This window comes from Bos mutus, chromosome 20 (assembly GCF_027580195.1).
Source record: "Bos mutus isolate GX-2022 chromosome 20, NWIPB_WYAK_1.1, whole genome shotgun sequence".
Taxonomy (NCBI): Eukaryota; Metazoa; Chordata; class Mammalia; order Artiodactyla; family Bovidae; genus Bos; species Bos mutus.
Genome location: NC_091636.1, coordinates 53,722,482 through 53,746,199, shown reverse-complemented (window position 1 = coordinate 53,746,199; position 23,718 = coordinate 53,722,482). Strand labels below are relative to the sequence as shown.

Sequence of the window (23,718 nt, the reverse complement as noted above, 5' to 3'; positions counted from 1 at the left end):
GAAAACTTTATTTAAGCTTTATATAAAGAGTCCTGCATTTATACATATGTAAATATGTCCTCTGGAGATATTAAAAACATATAAGCAGTGATTACTTTAACAAGCCATACCTGATTGTCCTTATACACAAAAACACAAGGCAATGTTTCTCACAACCATAATTTTATCATGTTTCAAAATGATTTAAAATAATTTTGTATGATATATTTACTCTGGTTTAACAAATCAGTGAAAGGGGTTATCTGACTGAACTAGATCCAGACCATTTTGACTTCTTTTGATTCATGTGACAGACAGACATCAAGGTGTCCATCATGGAATCCATGCCTCATTGTGATCCCTTTCTTGAATTCTAGGTGTGTCTTGTTTCCTGCTTTTGACCAACAGAATATGGAAATATGATATATCACACTGGTAACACCACATTACATTATATGAAACCGTCAGACTCTTCAGAATGACTCTCTATTTATTTGAAGTGGCCATATTGGGAAAGCCTATATGACAAAAAGAAAAGAAAAACAAACACAAAATGAACAACAAACAAACAAGCAAAACCAACTGTGGTGGCCTCTCCAAACTCTGGGGAACACTGAAACTCTCAGGTCTGCAGCTGAGAGTAACTGAATGCTACCAACAGCCATGTGAGCATGGAAGAGTTCTCCCAGCCTCAGGTAAGAACACAGCTTGATTACATCTTGTGATATTCCTACAGAGACTGAGCTAAGCTGTGAGCAGAATTCTGACTGCAGAAACTATGGGATGCTAAATAGGTGTTTGAAGCTGCTAAGTTTGTGTAATTTGTTACATAGTAGAGAAGACAGAGGCACATCCCCTTCCCATAGCCCACTTGTTTTATGGGCATCAACAATACTAGTCTCCCTATGGAATCACCATGCTCCTTTATCTGGCTGCCACACTACATCCAGATGCAGGTTCCAAGTTCCAGTTCTTCTGTCCATTCTTCATTCTCCCTACCTTCTCAAACATATACATTCTTCATGTTGAAACCTAATCACCTTCTTGTATCCATAGTACTCAATGGCCACTGTATGTTGCTCCCTCATTCCCTCCAAAATAGACCAGGCCATTCTCTTCTCCCCACTCTAGTTTATAAGCTTCATCAGGGCAGGAAAGTTCACTGTTTCCTCCTCACTTAATGCAGGGCTGTATGCAAATCATTCAGTATAATTTTATTGGCATAAAAAATACATGCATGATGGAGTTCATTTGTTGAATTACATTTGTGATCCAGAGAACATTTATTTTCTATGGTTCTCAAAAAATCTATTTGGTACTTAAAGCTTTATAAAATTATTTGTATTAAGCACAAAAATAACACTGAGGGATTTTTGAGGATTATACCTAAGAATAATAGAAACAGAGCTGCTTATTTTTCTTCCATTCAAATTATAGGAAGGAAACAATTAACTTACCTGACCAGGCTTAGAATTTTCACAGACAACAATATCATATTCCCTGGCAAGCTCGGGTGGATTGTCATTGACATCCAGAACTCTAATACCCACTGTGACATGGCTCAGCAAGCTCGGATTGTCTGCAAAACACATAGGGATGCATTTAGTATTTCCATGCACACTTTAGAGACTTGATTTAAAACCAATCTCCTTAATACTGTAGCTTGTCACTAGCCCCACATGCTGCTGCAGGACTTTTGGCAAAAGACAACTTTATGAAGGCACTCTTTGTTAGAACTCATTAACTTACAGAAAAATGAAAAATGTACACCATGGCATGACATGAATGCTAAAATGATACTTTGTCATATCAAGGAAATTACATGTTATTCAGGAACTGGAGTGGGAGAAAGTTGTCAGAACTCACTGTATGCTGTCAAAGTCCAAGAGATGAACAATTGGTTTCATCATTAATCTAAGAAAAGCACAGTAGTTGGAAAAAAATAAGATAATCTTTAAAACATTCAAGGTTTCAAGTCTAAATCAACTTGGAGAAAATAAAGTTCTTTACACAAGGATAAAATTCTTATAGGACAATATATGCAGTCTGCAGTGTCAAGTCATACTTGGGGAAAAATAAAAAGAATAATTTAAATTGGAACAGCATAGAATTCATATAAAACCCTGATAAATATCAATATATTAGAGCTACTATTTTAAAATATTTCTAAAGTGCAGTCTTACCATTTTTCAATAGGTTTATTAGTTATGAGATATAAGAAAAGAAATGTTTGGTTTATTTATATGTCAAAGCTAAAAATATAGAATTCATAATGGAAAAACTAATGAGAAGGCAAAAACAAAACATATTAGGAAAAAAGGATAAAATACATATACATAAAATACTAAAGAAAATGGATATTTAAGTTATCCATTATTTAATTATCCATTAAGAAAATGGATGTATTACACATGACATAGGTGCTTTTAAAAAAGTAGGAAATCAGAGTGGTACTACAATAACTAAAGAAGATAAATTCTTAGGTTAAAAATAGTTTTCAAAGATAAAGTATCAGTCCTAGATAATTTTACTTAAAGTTAAAGAAAAAAATATCTTCAACCTTATAAATCTTTTCCCCAGAAGACAAAGGATAAAATATGCTACAACTTGTTCTCTGTGGCCAGTAAAGTTTTACTATCAATATCAGATACTATCAATATCAATATCAATATTGATCAATCAATATCAATATCAATCAAAGTTTTACTATCAATATCAGATACTCCCACTCATGAGAGGTATTATCTGTCAGTGGATTAAACAAAATAATACCAAACCCATTATAGTGGTATATAAAAGAAAATCTATTATTTGTTTAGTTCCCGGAATGTTTCTTAGTTCATCATTAAAAAGGAAACAAAGAAGGAAGGAGAGAGGGAGAGAAGAAATTAGGGATTTTTTTTTTTAAATATAAAAGTTATCTAAAAAGTCAAAGCATTAAAGGAGGAAGAAAAAACACAGGGATACTTCTCTTAATATACATAGCAAAAAGTAAGATATAAAATGTAATATCCATACATTCTAAACAAACAAACAAACAAACAAAAATGGACCTTAGGATGCATCACTGTGAACAAAGCTAGTGGAGGTGATGCAATTTCATCTGAGCTTGTTCCAAAACTTAAATGATAATGCTGTCAAAGTGCTGCATTCAATATGCCAGCAAATTTGGAAAACTCAGCATTGGCCACAGGACTGGAAAAAGTCAGTTTTCATTCCAATTCCAAGGAAGGAAATGCCAAAAAATGTTCAAACTACTGCAAAATAGCACTCATTTCACATGCTAGCAAAGAAATGCTCAAAATTCTCCAATCTAGGCTTCGACAATATGTGAACTGAGAACTTCCAGATACACAAGCTGGATTCAGAAAAGGCAGAGGTCCAAATATCAAATTGCCAACATCCGCTAAACAGATGGGAATACCAGACCACCTTATCTGCCTCCTGAGAAACCTGTATTCAGGTCAAGAAGCAACAGTTAGAACGGACATAGCCATGGAATTAAAAGAAACTTGCTTCTTGGAAGGAAAGAAGTGACAAACCTAGGCAGCATACTAAAAAGCAGAGACATTACTTCGCCTACAAAGGTCCATGTAGTCAAAGCTATGCTTTTCCCAGAAGTCATGTACAGATGTGAGAGCTGGACAATAAAAAGGCTGAACACCGAAGAATTGATACCTTCAAAATGTGGCTCTGGAGAAGACTCTTGAGAGTCCCTTGGACAGCAAGGTGATCCAACAAGTCAATCCTAAAGGAAATCAGCCCTGATTATTCATTGGAAGGACTGATGCTGAAGATGAACCTCCAATATTTTGGCCACCTGATGAGAAGAGCTGACTCACTGGAAAAGAGCCTGATGCTGGGAAAGATGGAAGGCAGGAGGAGAAGGGGATGAAAGAGGATGAGATTGTTGGATGGCATCACTGACTCAGTGAACATGAATTTGAGCAAACTCAGGGATATAGTGAAAGACAGGGAAGCTTGGTGTGCCACAGTCCATGGGGTTGCAAAGATCTGGACATGACTGAGTGACTGTACAACAACCAACAACTATGGATCAAACACCCTAGGATCAAACCTGTGTCTCCTGCCTTGGCATGCAGGTTCTTTACCATGGAGCCACCATGGAAACCTAAATATACAGAAAAAAGTCATAGAATATTAAAATTAATATATTGTATGAATAGCTTAATATAATGACTAATAGAATTGGCACTTATGATATTTTGTCAATGTAAAATAAAAGATAATGGGATGCTGATGTATCATATCAGTCAATTTTATATTATAAAGACAAATAGATCCATTATATTAAAGTTAGCCCGATGTTGATTAAAATATTTGCTTATTTAGAGTGACTTATTATGAAAAAGGGGCTTCCCAAGTGGTGTAGTGATGAAGAATCCATCTGCCAATGCAGGAGATACAAGAGACGTGTGTTTGATCCCTGGATTGGAAAGATATCCTAGAGTAGGAAATTGCAACCCACTCCAGTATTCTTGCCTGGAGAATCACATGGACTGAAGAGTCTGGAGGGCTACAGTCCATGGAGTAAAAAAAGAGTTGGATACAACTTACTGACTAAACAACAACAAAGTTAGAAGTCTATATATTTAACTCAATATCAACAAAGAAGATAGTGCAAAGCATAATAATAAATATATTTTATCATATCACTGTACTCAAGAACTAATATTATTAAGAAGGTTATACTCAACAATATACTATTTAATTTTGCAATGAATTATTTAGTTTTGCATGTGTTTTTTTTTTCATCTTTACAAAATACTACAATTTTAAATGCAGTCTTCTGAGAAATTTCTGAAAATACATATTTCAATTAGCATTTGGTTTCTAAGATTTTAACTATTGCTGTAGCTCTGCTGCTATTCTTCCTAAAGGAAATAAATTGTGAATATTCATTGGAAGGACTGATGCTGAAGTCCTGACTCATTTGAAAAGACCCTGATGCTGGGAAAAATGAAGGCGGGAGGAGAAGGGGAGGACAGAGGACGAGATGGTTGGATGACATCCCTGACTCAATGAACATGAGTTTGAGTAAACTCTGGAAGTTGGTGGTGGACAGGGAAGCCTGGAATGCTGCAATTCATGGGGTTGCAAAGATTTGGACATGACTGAGTGACTGAGCTGAACTGATGATATAAACTATCACATTTGTTACATCTATTCAGCCTTTGTTGGAAAGAGTCAGACACAGCTGAGCAATTAACAAGATAAAATATTATGAAAAAAAGGCATTGCTAACACTCAAAAAAGATGTCTTTTTCATTATAGGGGACTGGAATACAAAAGTAGGAAGTCAAGAAACACCTGGAGTAACAGGCAAATTTGGCCTTGGAATATGAAATGAAGCAGGGCAAAGACTGAGTTTTGCCAAGAAAATGCAGTGGTCATAACAAACACCCTCTTCCAACAACACAAAAGAAACTCTACACATGGACATCACCAGATGGTCAACACCGAAAATCAGATTGATTATATTCTTTGCAGCCAAAGATGGAGAAGCTCTATAGAGTCAACAGAAACGAGACCAGGAGCTGACTGTGGCTCAGATCATGAACTCCTTATTGCCAAATTCAGACTTAAATTGAAGAAAGTAGGGGAAACCACTAGACCATTCAGGTATGACTTAAATCAAATCCCTTATGATTATACAGTAGAAGTGAGAAATAGATTTAAGGACCTAGATCTGATAAGATAGAGTGCCTGATGAACTATGGAATGAGGTTCATGACATTGTCCAGGAGACAGGGATCAAGACCATCCCCATGGAAAAGAAATGCAAAAAAGCAAAATGGCTGTCTGGGGAGGCCTTACAAATAGCTGTGAAAAGAAGAGAAGCGAAAAGCAAAGGAGAAAAGGAAAGATATAATCATCTGAATGCAGAGTTCCGAAGAATAGCAAGAAGAGATAAGAAAGCTTTCTTCAGTGATCAATGCAAAGAATTAGAGGAAAACAACAGAATGGGAACGACTAGAGATCTCTTCAAGAAAATTAGAGATACCAAGGGAACTTTTCATGCAAAGATGGGCTCGATAGAGGACAGAAATGATATGGACCTAACAGAAGCAGAAGATATTAAGAAGAGGTGGCAGGAATAAACTGAAGAACTGTACAAAAAAGATCTTCACAACCCAGATAATCACGATGGTGTGATCACTGACCTAGAGCCAGACATCCTGGAATGTGAAGTCAAGTGGGCCTTAGAAAGCATCACTATGAACAAAGCTAGTGGAGGTGATGGAATTCCAGTTGAGCTATTTCAAATCCTGAAAGATAATGCTGTGAAAGTGCTGCACTTAATATGCTAGCAAATTTGGAAAACTCAGCAGTGGCCACAGGACTGGAAAAGGTCAGTTTTCATTCCAATCTCAAAGAAAGGCAATGCCAAAGAATGCTCAAACTACTGCACAATTGCACTCATCTCACACGCTAGCAAAGTAATGCTCAAAATTCTCCAAGCTAGGCTTCAGCAATATGTGAACTGTGAACTTCCTGATGTTCAAGCTGGTTTTAGAAAAGGCAGAGGAGCCAGAGTTAAATTGCCAACATCTGCTGGATCATGGAAAAAGCAAGAGAGTTCCAGAAAAACATCTATTTCTACTTTATTGACTATGCCAAAGCCTTTGACTGTGTGGATCATAATAAACTGTGGAAAATTCTGAAAGAGATGGGAATACCAGACCACCTGACGTGCCGCTTGAGAAATCTGTATGCAGGTCAGGAAGCAACAGATAGAACTGGACATGGAACAACAGACTGGTTCCAAATAGGAAAAGGAGTATATCAAGGCTGTATATGTCACCCTGCTTATTTAACTTATATGCAGAGTACATCATGAGAAATGCTGGACTGGAAGAAACACAAGCTGGGATCAAGATTGCCGGGAGAAATATCAATAACCTCAGATATACAGATGGCACCACCCTTATGGCAGAAAGTGAAGAGGAACTCAAAAGCCTCCTGATGAAAGTGAAAGTGGAGAGTCAAAAAGTTGGCTTAAAGCTCACCATTCAGAAAATGAAGATCATGGATTCCGGTCCCATCACTTCATGGGAAATAGATGGGAAAACAATGGAAACAGTGTCAGACTTTATTTTTCTGGGCTCCAAAATCACTGCAGATGGTGACTGCAGCCATGAAATTAAAAGACGCTTACTCCTTGGAAGGAAAGTTATGACCAACCTAGATAGCATATTCAAAAGCAGAGACATTGCTTTGCCAACAAAGGTCCGTCTAGTCAAGGCTATGGTTTTTCCTGTGGTCATGTATGGATGTGAGAGTTGGACTTTGAAGAAGGTTGAGTGCCGAAGAACTGATGCTTTTGAACTGTGGTGTTGGAGAAGACTCTTGAGAGTCCCTTGGACTGCAAGGAGATCCAACCAGTCCATTCTGAAGGAGATCAGCCCTGGGTGTTCTTTGGAAGGAATGATGATAAAGCTGAAACTCCAGTACTTTGGCCACCTCATGTGAAGAGTTGACTAATTGGAAAAGACTCTAATGCTGGGAGAGATTGGGGGCAGGAGGAAAAGGGGATGACAGGATGAGATGGCTGGATGGCACCATTGACTCGATGGACATGAGTCTGGGTGAACTCTGGGAGTTGGTGATGGACAGGGAGGCCTGGTGTGCTGTGATTCATGGGGTCGCAAGGAGTTGGACACGACTGAGTGACTGAGTGAACTGAAATGAAGTTTTTTTGGAAGCTGATATTGATCATACTTGATCGTTTTATCATTTTAAAAATAAAAAAGAACATTCAGTATGAATTCTCATTTTGTAAATTACCAAGTAAAACCGACATAGTTTAAATGACTTATCTTGACAAAGCCAGGGTTATGAATTACTTCTCAGACCTTATACAACTGCCACTGTATAAATGCTTTTTTTCTAACCATTGTATATATGCTAGTATATTTCTATATTTCTCAACCAGGTATTTGTTCACTTTTAAGAGCAGACAAAAGAAATCTGTTCTATAAATCTGAGACAAGAATATCATTAATTTTAATCATTGGTATCAACAGTCTTAAAAGGCATCAAAATTCTCTGCTCCTTTTCTGAATGAGAAGAACTAGATGTTATTTTGTTGTATCAGAAAAATGTTTTCAGGAAAGACACATGTACCTCAATGTTCACTGTAGCACTGTTTACAATAGGTAGAACATGGAAGCAACCTAGATGTCCATCAACAGATGAATGAATAAAGAAGCAGTGGTACATATATACAATGGAATACTACTCAGCCATAAAAAGGAATACATTTGAATCTGTTCTAATGAGGTGGATGAAACTACAGCCCATTATACAGAGTGAATTAAGTCAGAAAGAGAAATGCAAATATTATGTACACACACACACACACACATACATATATATATATATATACACACACACACATATATATATATATAAAATCTGAGAGATGGCACTGATGAATTTATCTTCAGGGCAGCAGTGTAGAAAGAGGCATAAAGAACAGACCTATGGACAAGGTGGGAAGAGAGGAGTGAGAAGGGGAGATGTATGGACAGAGTAACATAGAAATTTCTAATACCATGTGTAAAACAGATGGCCAATGGGAATTTGCTGTATGACTCAGAGAACTCAAACAGGAGCTGAAACAGGCTGAAGGGTGGGGTGGGGAGGGAGATGGGAGGGAGGTTTAGGAGGGAGGGGCCAAGGGTGTATATATGGCTGATTCTTGTTGATGTATGACAGAAAATCACAAAATTCTGTAAAGTAATTATCTTTCAATTAAAAAATTAAAAAAATAATTTTTTAGGAAAGGATTCTGGGAAGACTATGTCTTGAGGAAAGACTAGAATAAGAGAACGACTAAGCATTTTATTGTTTTCAAACACTACTTCTCACTGCCCTACCTCTGCATTGCTCATGCTGTCCTCTGGAATTGGCATAGCCTTGCCTGTACTCCATACTTGGGCACAGGAAACTAAATCCTCCTGGATGGAAACAGACTCTCTCCATGTTTCTCTAATGTTATATATTGTATCTCCAGTGTACAATTACTATTCTATCATGTAAGGATTAAAAGTACAGAGCTGGGATCAAACAGATACTTATTTGTAGGTAAGTGTACTATAATTTTCTGTTTTGTAGGGAACAGAATCTAACCTTATTGTGGATGCAACTAGTGATCTGTAGGGCATGCTTTGTCAGGGGAATCTCAAGAGATACTGATGAAGAGTCATGAAAAACAGTCTCAGAGTAAGCTTGATTCCAACACATGCAAATTAAATAATTGCTATTTCCTGAAATAGATGGGAAAACAGTGGAAACAGTGTCAGACTTTATTTTTCGGGCTCCAAAATCACTGCAGATGGTGACTGCAGCCATGAAATTAAAAGACACTTAGTTATGACCAACCTAGATAGCATATTGAAAAGCAGAGACATTACTTTGCCAACAAAGGTCCGTCTAGTCAAGGCTGTGGTTTTTCCAGTGGTCATGTATGGATGTGAGAGTTAGACTATGAGGAAAGCTGAGCTCATGGGGTCACAAGAGTCAGACATGACTGAGTGACTGACCTCAACTGAACTGAACTGAAAAGTAGGACGGTGTGTAAAAACTGTAACTTTAATTTCAGATAATTAGAGTGGAAAACTCACTATAGTTTTGTAACCAATTGTGGCTTACCTACACTCATTCTAGTATTTCTGCTCAATAATGAAATTAGCTAAATCTATATTAGTAAATTAGCAAGATTCTTTGGTATTTTTTTTTAATTTCCCTCAGCCTTAGTGTTAGTATTCTATTCTTTGAATACCAACCACTTTACCTATAAATGCAGACACATTTTTGTGTGTGAGAAGCATTTTGTTGTGGTAAAAACTGGATAATGTCCAAGGAATTCTTAATGCACATTTCTGTCATTGTTACTATTAATTTCAGGCTCACATGCATTTCTCAAAATAAGTGTTCCGTCCTTTTGATGGCACAGTAAATAAAAATATACTGTCTTCAGCCAACTTATTCAGTAGGAGCCACTATCCATGTCCCTTAAGGAACATGAACTTTGGCAAGTTATTTTTTATTTCTATAACTTAATTATTTAATCTGTAAACAGGAATAAGAATGGTTCCATGGGCCAAACTGTACTTTTGAGACACAATTAAAGAAGTTGTGTAAACTTTAAAACACTGAGACTAGGAGAGAGCAGAATATTGAATTTAATCCTTTCCAAAAAATCAAAATATAGGGCACACTAACAATCCTATACATGTGATTTTCAGTAGAAACTATACTATATAAAATCATTCAGGCTTTATACAATAACAGTGTAACAAGGTGGATGAATCACAAACTGGAATCAAGATTGCCAGTGGAGAAATATCAACAACCTCTGATATGCAGATGATAGCACTCTAATGGCAGAAAGCAAAGAGGAACTAAAGAGCCTCTTAATGAGGGTGAAAGAAGAGAATGAAAAAGCTGGCTTAACACTCAACATTCAAAAAATTAAGATCATGACATACGGTCCCATCACTTCATAGTACATAGATGGGGAAAAAGTGGAAACAGTGACAGATTTTATTTTCTTGGGCTCTGAAATCACTGTGGATGGTGACTGTAGTCATGAAATTAAACGATGCTAGCTCCTTGGCAATGGCACCCCACTCCAGTACTCTTGCCTGGAAAATCCCATGGATGGAGGAGCCTGGTAGGCTGCAGTCCATGGGGTCGCTAAGAGTTGGAAATGACTGAACGGCTTCACTTTCCCTTTTCACTTTCTTGCATTGGAGAAGGAAATGGCAACTCACTCCAGTGTTCTTGCCTGGAGAATCCCAGGGACGGGGGAGCCTGGTGGGCTACTGTCTATGGGGTCGCACAGAGTCGGACATGACTGAAGCCACTTAGGAGCAGCAGCAGCAGCTCCTTGGAACAAAAGTTATGACGAACCTAGACATCATACTAAAAAGCAAAGACATCACTTTGCCAACAACTATCCATATATAGCCAAAGCTATGACTTTTCCAGTAGTCATGCATGGATGTGAGGAGATGACCTATAAAGAAGGCTTAGCACCAAAGAATTGATGCTTTTGAATTGTGGTGCTGGAGAAGACTCTTGAGAGTCCCTTGGACAGAAAGGAAATCAATCCAGTCAATCCTAAAGAAAATTAACCCTGGATATTCATTGGAAGAATTTTTGCTGAAGCTCCAGTACTTTGGCCACCTGATGCAGACTCGGAAAAGACCTTGATGCTGGGAAAGACTGAACATAGGAAGAGAAGGGGCCAACAGATGATGAGATGGTTGGATGGCATAACAGACTCAGTGGACATGAGTTTAAGCAAACTCCAGGAGATAGTGAAGGGCAGGTAGCCTGGCATGCTGCAGTTCATGGGGTCACAAAAAGTCGGACACGACATAGTGACTCAACAATAACCCAATCTTCTATACTTTTTGATTGCATTTATATGAAATTCTAGAAGTGGCAGCAATAAATAACAATATTGCTACCTCTGAGGGGTGAAGTGTAAAAGAATTCACTGTAGAGGAGAACTTCTCTGAGGTTACAGAAATGTCGAGTAGCTTGATAAGGATGTGATTACCATGGAAGTGTGCATTTGAAAGCCCACTGAAATGTGACAAGATCTGTACATCTTAGGACATTTCAATGTTATCCACATTTAAAAAAAAAAATCTTAGTTAAGGAGAATAGAATTCTCATACATCCTAGAGAGAATCTGATTATGATTACTAACATACAGTTAATTATGGACATCTATTCAGTAAGTTTCATATAAAATCAATCACAGTTAAGAGAGTTTAATTAATGTATTTTTAACAGGGATCCAATTAAAAATTATATTTAAAATGTTGATAGAGGTACTTGAATAGTTTATCACTATATATAAAAAATTATAAAAATGCATTTCCAATGCTACTTTCTAGTGGTTTCCAAAATGTAATTTTGTCTCAAGCCCCATGAAGATGTAACAAGTAATGACTGACACTGATTTAGCATATAGTTCATTCATATTTATGATAATGATAAAAGCTGTCATTTGTTATGACACCATATGCCAGACACTAGATGAAGTTATACTTCATTTAATTCTTAGTCTAATCCTTTGTTACAGATAAAAAAATGTGTAATATTTTAGTTAAATAATTTCCCCAAGTTCCAACTACTTATATTGAACATAAACAGAACCTAACTAGAGCCTGCCTTATTTTAGATTTAAATTTTACGCATTACTGCCTACTATGATAATGCAAGGATTTACTGATATTACAGTGATAATTAATTAGATCTAATCAATATCTTCCATAAACATAGAAGTAAAAATAGAAAAGTGTATGTAATGAAAACCATAAAAAAGCTAGAACAGTCCACATTTACTAAAACATCTTTAAAATGTGTTCCAATTGATATATGATATATTAGAATATCTTTTCTATAACCTTTAAATTCTTACAATTTTAAGTAGCCTGAAAGGTGAGACAGGACAGTTAATGTAATTCTGCAACTGAATACAAGCATATTTGAAAGTGGAATTTTTTTCTTTATAAAATGAAATATCTTGGTTCAAAGATATTTAGTTCACATATTAAATATATACCTTAATTTCTGAGTCAATCACTGAATATACTACATACTTTATAAAATACATGTTAAGCATTCTTTTTGAAAAACATTTGAGAATACTTCTAGAAATATATGCTCTTGGTAGGTGCACTCAATGTCGTATATGTAGAGAAGGTTTTTTACATTTGCAATGAGAAATAAGTTTAAAGCATTATATCAGCAATATTAATAATACCTGAAGCTATAGAAAATGAGAAAACAGCCCAAAGCCATTGGAAGTTACATGCATTAATTAAATTTTATTTATTTTTGTCATCATAGTAACAATGGATAAATTTCTGCTGTACTTTTCTGTATAGATGAATCTTTAAAACACAGAACCAAAAAAGAAATTACACAAAGTACATAGAATATTATGCCATTTAATTTACAATGCCCATGAGTTAATAAATATAAAGATGCAGTTATATATATAAGTGTATATAAACTGCTAAATTGTATTTGGTAAAACTATAAAGAAAACAAAGTTAATAGATAATATAAAATTCAATAGTGACGAGCTTTGGCTGGAATGGAGAGGAATGTCACAGTGAGGCACATGTAAAATTTATTTTTCACAGTAGGTGGTTTTTAAATTAGTGCTTATTTTATTATTTAAATGGAATATATACTTGATGTCAATATATCTGATATATCTTGTAATACCAATCCAAAAATAGTACAATTATTTTAATTTATCCATATATTAATAGATATATATGAATGTGTGCTCATGGCCAGTTGATAAGTTGTATCTGACCCTTTGAGACCCCATGGACTCATAGCCTATAGCTGTCAGGCTCCTCTGTCCATGGGATTTTCCATGCAAGAATACTGGAGTCGGTTGCCATTTGCTTCTCCAGGGGAATCTTCCTGACCCAGGGGACAAACCTATCACTCTTGTGTCTCCTGCACTGGCAGAAAATTCTTTACCACTGAGTGACCAGGAAAGCCCTATATGCATGCATACATGTACATATACACATCTTCATTCATTATCTCAAATTATGTTCTAACTACCACGTAAGCACAATTTTCATAGTTTTGTTTATCAGTATCATCCACTAAGGGATTTACAATTTGTGTTTTTATAAAACTTTCTCTATTTCAAAGTCGTAGTTATGTTTTCCTATTTTTCATTTAAGGTTTAATTTTCATCTTCCACAAACTGGAAATGCTTGTTGCTTATGGTTCGGAGGTAGATAAATTTTCATTTTGAGAGTTAGATGACATACCTCTGTTGAACTGTGTGTCCCTTCTCCCCACTAGCCTACAAATAACATTGACTTGTGACAATTTGATTGTGTGGTTTTCAAAGGATGGAATTTGTATAAACACATTTTTTTTGTGCCAAATTTCAATGTGCTTTCATATGTCATCAATGCTAGTATATTTTGCTTCATGTGTGTGAAAAATGATATGAATTTTTTTTTTAAAATTTACTGTACTCTATATAGTCAAATATGCGTTTTTCTTGTGTTCTTTGAAACACTTTTGTTATTACTAACTTTTTGGTCTGCTTCATATAATGTTTCTGAGAGAAATCCATTACCAGTTTTCTTCATGCTTAGGTTTTTGCTTATTTTTTAAGATCTTTTATTTTATTTTATTTTTTTAATTTTTAATTTTATTTTTAAACTTTACAATATTGTATTGGTTTTGCCAAATATTGAAATGAATCCGCCACAGGTATACATGTGTTCCCCATCCTGAACCTTCCTTCCTCCTCCCTCCACATACCATCCCTCTGGGTCATCCCAGTGCACTAGCCCCAAGCATCCAGTATTGTGCATCGAACCTGGACTGGCGACTTGTTTCATACATGATAGTATACATGTTTCAATGCCATTCTCCAAAATCTTCCCACCCTCTCCCTCTCCCACAGAGTCCATAAGACTGTTCTCTTTTGCTGTCTCGTATACAGGGTTTTTGTTACCATTTTTCTAAATTCCATATATATGTGTTAGTATACTGTATTGGTGTTTTTCTTTCTGGCTTACTTCACTCTGTATAATAGGCTCCAGTTTCATCCATCTCATTAGAACTGATTCAAATGAATTCTTTTAATGGCTGAGTAATACTCCATTGTATATATGTACCATGGCTTTCTTATCCTAAGATATTTCATTAGGTGCATACGAGCTCCATGTTACTTCACTCTGATAATACAAGGTAGTGGTTTAGTCACTAAGTCATTTCTGACTCTTGATACCCCATGAACTCCACCCTGCCAGACTCTTTCTCCATGGGATTCTCCAGGCAATAATACTAGAATGGGTTGCCATTTCCTTCTCCAGGGGATCTTTCTGATTCAGGAATCAAACCCAGGTTTCCTGCCTTGCAGGTAGATTCTTTACTGGCTAAGATAAGAGGGAAGATCCTGATGGCACAAAATACATGTTGATATGGGCTGACTTTCTTACCATCCTGCTAGCTAAATGATTTACAGTATATTTTTTTCTGACACTAGCATAGTTCTGCCAGATTTATTTTGGTTATAATTGTCTATGATTTATTGTATCTTCTTATTTTAGAAACTTCTATATCTTTATATTTCATCATGTGCCTATTATGAGTAGCATAAAGATGATATATTTTTTATTTCACCATGGTATGGTAATGTTGTTTGTTTATCATATTTATGACACTTTGGTTATTTATATATATATATGTAATACATATATATTTACCATTTTATTATGCACTTCAAATTTGTCCTAATTTTTCTGTTTTTAGCTCTTTGCAATTTTACATTCCAGTAGATTGCTTAAGGTTTTATTCCTATTATATTTCCCCTCTAATTTTACATTTGTATGCTAATTTTTTAAAATCTGCAAACATTAACATGCTCATGTAACTCCAGAAAATCTAAAAACAATCAGAGTCTTTACTTTTTTCCCAAACATTTAAACAAATTTTAAATGATTTAATTCCAATCAGCTCACACAACTTTACACCTGTAAGTTATGGTAATGCTGTGATGATGCCTGTGATTTTGTTAATCCATAAAATTTGACATATTATGTTATTAAAGAGTCAGTGTTCTCATGTGTACCTTTGTCTTTGTTATTGTTTCTAATTGAGTCTTAGACCTTCCTTTTGAGATAATTTTCTTTCTAAAAAATTTCAAAATAACAACGTTAACCTACTTAACTTTAGTTATTTTAGTTTCCATTTCTCACTTATCAGAGTCATTGAGGTTAAGGTGATCTGAAATGACATGTAAGAAGCATCACGTACACAGTTTCTGATGGGTAACACTTTCACTCCGTCTACCAAGAACTAAAGGTAAAACAGAAGATATATCCTATGTTTACCTTTTACTTATTTGACGCAATGTTAGTGTGTGTGTGTACTGGTACACCCTACATAAGTGTCATGTAGTGTAGCTTTAACTTCTTTGGGAGTATTTTATCATACTGAAAACAGAACTACATGATATACTCATGATTTAAAAGAAACACTGGCAGATGAAAGGAGGTGAGGGTTAAGTTCAAAGTACTATTTAGAAAGCTATTGCCATACTGTAGTGGGGAATGATGGTTGTTTGGACAGGGGTAGGAGTGATGGAAATGGGAAGAAGTTATTGCCTCATGGATATATTTTAAAGTTAAGCTAACCGTAGTGTTTGAGTCTCACCTGCAGAGGTACAGGTCAGCAGTGGCCTACTGCAGGAGAAGGGGCTCTGGGTGCAACAGACCAGGGTATGACATAAACCCTCTTGGAGGAGGTCACCATTAACCCTACCATAGAACCACCAGAACTTACACAGGCCTAGGGAAACAGACTCTTGGAGGGCACAAAGAAGACCTTGTGCACACCAGGACCCAGGAGAAACGAGCAGTGACACCATAAGAGACTGACCCAGACTTGCCTGTGAGTGTCCAGGAGTCTCTGGCAGAGGCGTGTGTCAGTGGTGGCCTGCTGCAGGGTCGGGGACACTGAGTATAGCAGTGCATGTATGGGACCTTTTGAAAGAGGTCACCATTATCTTCAGTAACTACATCATAGTTTGGTCTCAGGTCAAACAGGGAGGGAACACATCCCTACACATCAACAGAAAATTGGATTAAAGATTTACTGAGCATGGCCTGGCCCATCAGAAGAAGACCCAGTTTCCCCCTCAGTCAGTCTCTCCCATCAAGAAGCTTCCATAAGCCTCTTATCCCTATCCTTCTAAGGGCTGACAGAATGAAAATCACAATCATAGAAAACTAACCAAACTGATCACATGGACCACAGCCTAGTCTAACTCAATGAAACTATGAGCCATGTGGTAAAGGGCCACCCAAGATGGATGGGTCATGGTCGAGAATTCTGACAAAATGTGGTCCACTGGAGAAGGGAATAGCAAACCACTTCAGTATTCTTGCCTTGAGAATCTCATGAACAGTATGAAAAGGCAAAAAGGGCACTAAAAGATGAAATCTCCCTGCCAGTAGGTGTGCAATATGCTACTGGAGATCAGTGGAGAAATAACTTCAGAAAGAATGAAGAGAGGAAGACAAAGCAAAACCAACACTCAGTGGTGGATGTGACTGGTTATGGAAGTAAAGTCTGATGATGTAAAGAGCAATATGTCACAGGAGCCTGGAATGTTAGGTCCATAAATCAAGGCAAATTGGAAGTGGTCAAACAGGAGATCAGCAAGAGTCAACATTCACGTTTTAGGAATCAGTGAAATAAAATGGACTGGAATGGATGAATTTAACTCAGATGACCATTATATCTACTACTGTGGGCAAGAATCCCTTAGAAGAAATGGAGTAACCATTATAGTCAACAAAAGAGTCTGAAATGCAGCACTTCGATGCAATCTCATAAATGACAGAATGATCTCTGTTCATTTCCAAGGCAAACGATTCAGTATCACAATAATCCAAGTCTATACCCCCGACCAGTAATGCTGAAGAAGCTGAACGGTTCTATGAAGACCTATAAGACCTTCTAGAACTAACACCCCAAAAAAGATGTCCTTTTCATTATTGGGGACTGGAATGCAAAAGTAGGAAGTCAAGAGATACCTGGAATAACAAGCAAATTGGGCCTTGGTGTACAAAATGAAGCAGGACAAAGACTAAAAGAGTTTTGCCAAGAGAACACACTGGTCATAGCAAACACCCCCTTCCAAGAACACAAGAGGACTCTACACATGGACGTCACCAGATGGTCAATATTGAAATCAGATTGATGATATTCCTTGCAGCCAAAGATGGACAAGCTCTATACAGTCAGCAAAAACAAGACCAGGAGCTGACTCTGGCTCAGACCATGAACTCCTTATTGCTAAATTCAGACTTAAATTGAAGAAAGCAGGGAAAACCACTACACCATTCAGGTATGGCCTAAATGAAATCCCTTACGACTATAAAGTGGAAGTGACAAATAGATTCAAGGGATAAAATCTGATAGAGTGCCTGAAAAATTATTGAAAGAGGTTCCTGACATCATATAGAGGCAGTGATGAAGACCATCCACAAGAAAAAAGAAATGCAAAAATGCAAAATGGTTGTATGAGGAGGCCTTACAAATAGCTGAGAAAAGAAGAGAAGCAGAAGGCAAAAGAGAAAAAGAAAGATATATCCATTTGAATGCAGACTTCCAAAGAATATCAAGGAGAAATAAGAAAGCCTTCCTCTGTGATCAATGCAATAAAATAGAGGAAAACAATAGAATGAAAAAGACTAGAGATCTCTTCAAGAAAATTAGAAATACTAAGGGAACATTTAATGAAAGATGAGCACAATAAAGGACAGAAATAGTATGGACCTAACAGAAGCAGAAGGTATTAAGGAGAGGTGGCAAGAATACACAGAAGACCTATACAAAAAAGATCTTCATGACCCAGATAACCACCATGGTGTGATCACTCACCTACAGCAAGACATGCTGGAATGTGAAGTCAAGTGGGCCTTAGGAAGCATCTCTACTAATAAAGCCAGTGGACGTGTGATAGAATTTCAGTTGATCTAGCTCAAATCCTAAAAGATGATGCTGTGAAAGTGCTGCACTCAATACGCCAGCAAATATGGGAAACTCAACAGTGGCCATAGTACTGGAAAAGGTCAGTTATCATTTCAATCCCAAAGAAAGGCAATGCCAAAAAATGTTCAAACTACTGCACAATTGCATTCATCTCACACACTAGCAAATTAATACTCAAAATTCTCTAAGCCAGCATTCCACAGTATAGTATGTGAACCACAAACTTCCATATGTTCAAGGTGGATTTAGAAAAGGCAGAGGAACCAGAGATCAAATTGCCAACATCCATTGGATCATCAAAAGGTAAGATGATTTCAGAAAAACATCTACTTCTGCTTTATTGACTATACCTTTGACTGTGTGGATCACAATAAACTATGTAAAATTCTGAAAGAGATGGGAATACCAGACCACCTGACCTGCCTCCCTGAGAAATCTGAGTGCAGGTCAAGAAGAAACAGTCAGAACTGGACATGGAACAACAGACTGGTTCCAAATCAGGAAAGGAGTACGTCAAGGCTGTATGTTATCACCCTGCTTATTTAACTTATATGCAGAGTACATCATTCTAAATATTGGACTGGATGAAGCACAAGCTGGAATCAAGATTGCCAAGAGAAATATTAATAACTTTAGATATGCAGATGTCACCACACTTATGGCAGAAAGTGAAGAAGAACTAAAGAGCTTCTTGATAAAAGTGAAAGACCAGAGTGTAAAAGTTGGCTTAAAGCTCAGCAATTCAGAAAACTAAGATCATGGCATCTGGTCCCATCACTTCATTGCAAATAGATGAGGAAACAATGGAAACAGTGAGACTTTATTTTCTTTGGGTCCAAAATCACTGCAGATGGTGACTGCAGCCATGAAATTAAGAAACACTTGCTCCTTGGAAGAAAATCTCTGACAAACCTAGACAGCATATTAAAGAGCAGAGACATTACTTTCCTGACAAAGTTTCCTCTAGTCAAAGCTATGGTTTTTCCAGTGGCCATGTATGGATGTGAGAGTTGGACTATAAGGAAAGCTGAACACTGAAGAATTGATGCTTTTGACCTTGGTGTTGGATGAGACTCTTGAGAGTCCCTTGGACTGTAAGGAGATTCAACTAGTCAATCCTAAATGAACTCAGTGCTGAATGTTCATTGGAAGGACTGATGTTGAAACTGAAACTCCAATACTTTGGCCACCAGATGCAAAGAACTGACTCACTGGAAAAACCCTGATGCTGGGAAAGACTGAAGGAAGGTGGAAAAGGGGATGACAGAGGATGAAATGGTTGGATGGCATCACCGACTTGATGGCCATGAGTTTGAGTAAGCTCTGGGAGTTGGTGATGGACAGGGAAGCCTGGTGTGCTGCAGTTCATGGGGTCTCAAAGAGTGGGACACGACTGAGTGACGGAACTGAACTGACCTGATATAATTGTTTGAGTTATTTGAGTTTCTCTTGAATAAACTAATATGTTCTACTTATTTTAGAATTTGATACTGAGTTTGGGATAGTGCAATTAGTAATGTCTCAGTGTATTGACATATTAGGTAAACAACAACAACAATAAAATGTATTAAATGTTATAATTGCTTGATGAGCCTCCTCCTTATATGTAGAATCCAAGAGATTTGAATGGAATTGACTGCAAGTGAAAATAAAAATGTGAATCTTGAAAGTCTTGAGCCAATACAAACAATTCCATACCTTTTGTCATACTAAGCAATTAAATTATGGGCACATTTCATGTACTAAACACAGTTTTTAAAGAAAGTGAATGGAGACTAGTTTAAATTAAATAAAGCAGCATCTTATTATCCAAAGTGACAATTTATTGCACCCTGAATGAGGCTGAGTGTGTACCAAATTAAGGTGGCATTCACCCTATTAACATACTAAAAGTTAACATAGTACTAGTTGCTTGTTACTATAATATAGCAACCTTAAGTCAAAATATGATAAAATGGAATGCAGAAAAAAATACAATGAAATGGAGATAAGAGTCCTGATAAAGGTAAGTCTGAAGCTCAATTTATCTATGGAATATTCAGATAAATGAGTCAATAAATTTATTTTAAGTCTTAGAAAAAAATTGAACTACTTTTTGATATTTTGAAGTAATCTATCATATGGCTATAGGTAGCTAATACACTGACCCTTGCATGTATAAATAAAAATTTCAGAAAAGTATTTTATTGTATTACTTTTGATCATTGGTTAAAAGAGATGCCAATTTTTTTTATATGTTATCCTCTCTGTAGGCTAAGGTATAAAGTCTCATTATGAACCTTTATGTGCAAAAGGAAATTGCTAATATGAACACATTGTGGAAGACAACTTTTATGTATCAAAATAAGCACATTTACAACAACAAAAGAATGTGAAGTAACCAAAGGGACTTAAAACCACCCACTCTTCAGTAACAAGGCTTTATGTTGTTAGCTGCAGCTGCTAACAAAAATTAACTTCAGATTAAAAGGAAACAAGGAATGAGTTCATAAAATCTAAATTTAATTTCCATTGCCTGCAGTTAACAGTTGGATTAAATTTGAAATTTGTGTATCCTAATCTTTGAATATGTTTGAATAAGAATTGAGGACAAAAAATAAGAAATATTCAATGAATTTAAAAAAAAGTATACATTGGTTTCTGGACTGCAATTATGTACATAATGTGAGAGAAATGTGAAATAGGAAACTAAGGCAAATTTTCCTATCAATGCACAAATCATGCAGTTGCTTTTGTTGTTGCTTAAACTGTGAACTCTGGAGACATCAGAACCTTTGAACTCATTAGATATATGAATAAATAAGCATCTCCCTGAATTTGACTCTTTTGCAAATAACATCATCTTGCAAACAATTAATAAAAAAAGAGTCCCATTTTGGTATATTGATCAGGTACAATGAATTCTCACATTTAATGAACAGAACAAGCAGAAGTAGAATATTTTAGGTAAACTGGGAAATGCACAGTGATCATTGCAATGTGTAGTGAATGATGTAGTTGTTGCGTAATTAAGGTGGGCTGAGAAATGAAGACAGATAATATTCATGAACTTAACAAAATTTTATTAACCCAGTTTTATGTGTCAGGGAATTTACTAAGAATTTGGGAGTACTCTAATAAACAAAGATAAAATAGACCTGATTCTTAGATTTGAGATGTTCACAATGTAGTATAGGTGAACAATATTAGAATAAAATATAAGTGGTATATTTACAACTATGAGAGTATAAGTGATGAACATTATTTTAAGGTCTACATAGAGTATAGAAGATAAGGAGCTACAAAATATGCCTGAGAAACTGAGAAAGATTTCAAAGACTCATGATTTTTGAAATAGTTCTTGAAAGAAAATAATTGTTTGTAAAGCAGCAAAAAATGAAAAGAAATATTTAAGAGATGAAAGAATTATAAAACTATTGAAAGGACATGGCCTACTTGAGGGTCTGTGGCTAAAACTGTGATATACATTTTTCAGAGGATTAAGCTGAGAGCAGACCAAATATTATAAACAAAAGCCACATAACAACAGCAAAATTCTGTAAAGCAATTATCCTCCAATAAAAAAATAAATTAAAAAAAAAAAGAGAGAAAGACACAAGGGGAAAAAAGCCACATATGCCCTGCTGCTGCTGCTGCTAAGTTGCTTCAGTTGTGTCAGACTCTGTGAGACCCCATAGACGGCAGCCCACCAGGCTCCCCGTCCCTGGGATTCTCCAGGCAAGAACACTGGAGTGGGTTGCCATTTCCTTCTCCAATGCATGAAAGTGAAAAGAGAAATTGAAGTCGCTCAGTCGTGTCCGACTCCCAGCGACCCCATGGACCGCAGCCCACCAGGTTCCTCCATCCATGGGATGTACTCCAGTACTCTTGCCTAGAAAGTAGGGTGCCATTGCCTTCTCCATATACCTTACATGAAGTTTATTTCTCCATCAGGATGTGTGTATGTATATGAGTGAGTGTGTGCATATGTGTATGCCCATGAGAGTAGTTCTTGATAGAACCATGATACAAATCAAATTGTTAAATACAACAATGCTTCTTGAATTTAATTTACATTAGAATCACATAGGTCAGTGGTTCTCAAACATTAGTATGCATGAAAATCATCTAGAAGGCCTGATAAAACCCAAGACACTGGGCTGCAGTTTCTAATTCATGGAGGGCCCAGATATTTGGTCAAACATCATTCTGTGTGATTTTGTGAGGCTGTCTTTGTATAAGATTAGCATTTAAATTGTGAGACTGAGTAAAGTAGATTTGTTCTCATTATGTGAGTGGGCTTTGTCCAATCAGTTGAAGACCTGAATAGAACCAAAGGCTGACTTTCCCTCTAATAAGAGAGAATTATCTTGCCCAATGATCTTTGAGGCACTGGTTCTGGTTGTGGCAAGAAAGTTTGACATAGGACAGGGGATCTGAGGATTTTAGACTTGCCAACCTCAATAGCTGCATGAGCCAACATTAACCAATCCTCATAATAAATATCCTTTTTGGTTCTGATGGAGAAGGAAATGACAATCCACTCCAGTAGGCTTTCCTGGGAAATCCCATGGACAGAGGAGCCTGGTGGACTATAGTCCAAGAGGTCACAAGGGTCAGACATGACTTAGTGACTAAACAAGAACATGAAAACCCCAGAGCTTCCAAATATTTACTTTTATATTCAGCATCTGCATAGACTTACTTAACATACTTGGTTGCCTTATGGCCATCAGAATTCTTTCCTGCCCACCTGTCTTTAGTTTGCTTCCTGATATTTGTGGCTTGCCTCAACAATTCCCAACTTACTGTGACATTAGAACACTATTTCAGTGGGTTAATTCTATTTTATTAAAATTTAATGAGGGTAAATAGCATACTTACTTAATACATTATTGGGCTTCCCTTGTGGCTCAGCTGGTAAAGAATCCGCCTGCAATGCAGGAGACCTGGGTTTGATCCCTGGGTTGGGAAGATCCCCTGGAGAAGGGAAAGGCTACTCACTCCAGTATTCTGGCCTGGAAAATTCCATGGAGTGCATAATCCATGGGGTCACAAAGAGTCGGACACAACTGAGTGACTTTCACTTTGGTTCTGAATACTGTTTGTTCTGCTGTGCATAGTCACTTGGTCATGTCCAACTCTGAGACCCCATGAACT

General features: G+C 36.6%; 1 protein-coding gene across 2 annotated transcripts in view; it reads right to left on the bottom strand.

Moving 5' to 3' along the window:
- Window positions 1-23,718, bottom strand: part of CDH18 (cadherin 18) — a 413,479-nt gene that overhangs the window by 60,143 nt on the left and 329,618 nt on the right. For both annotated transcript variants that reach the window (XM_005899707.2, XM_070357847.1), the window contains one exon: window positions 1,437-1,558. In XM_005899707.2, coding sequence (XP_005899769.1) covers window positions 1,437-1,558 — 122 coding nt within the window. The remainder of the gene's footprint in view (window positions 1-1,436; window positions 1,559-23,718) is intronic.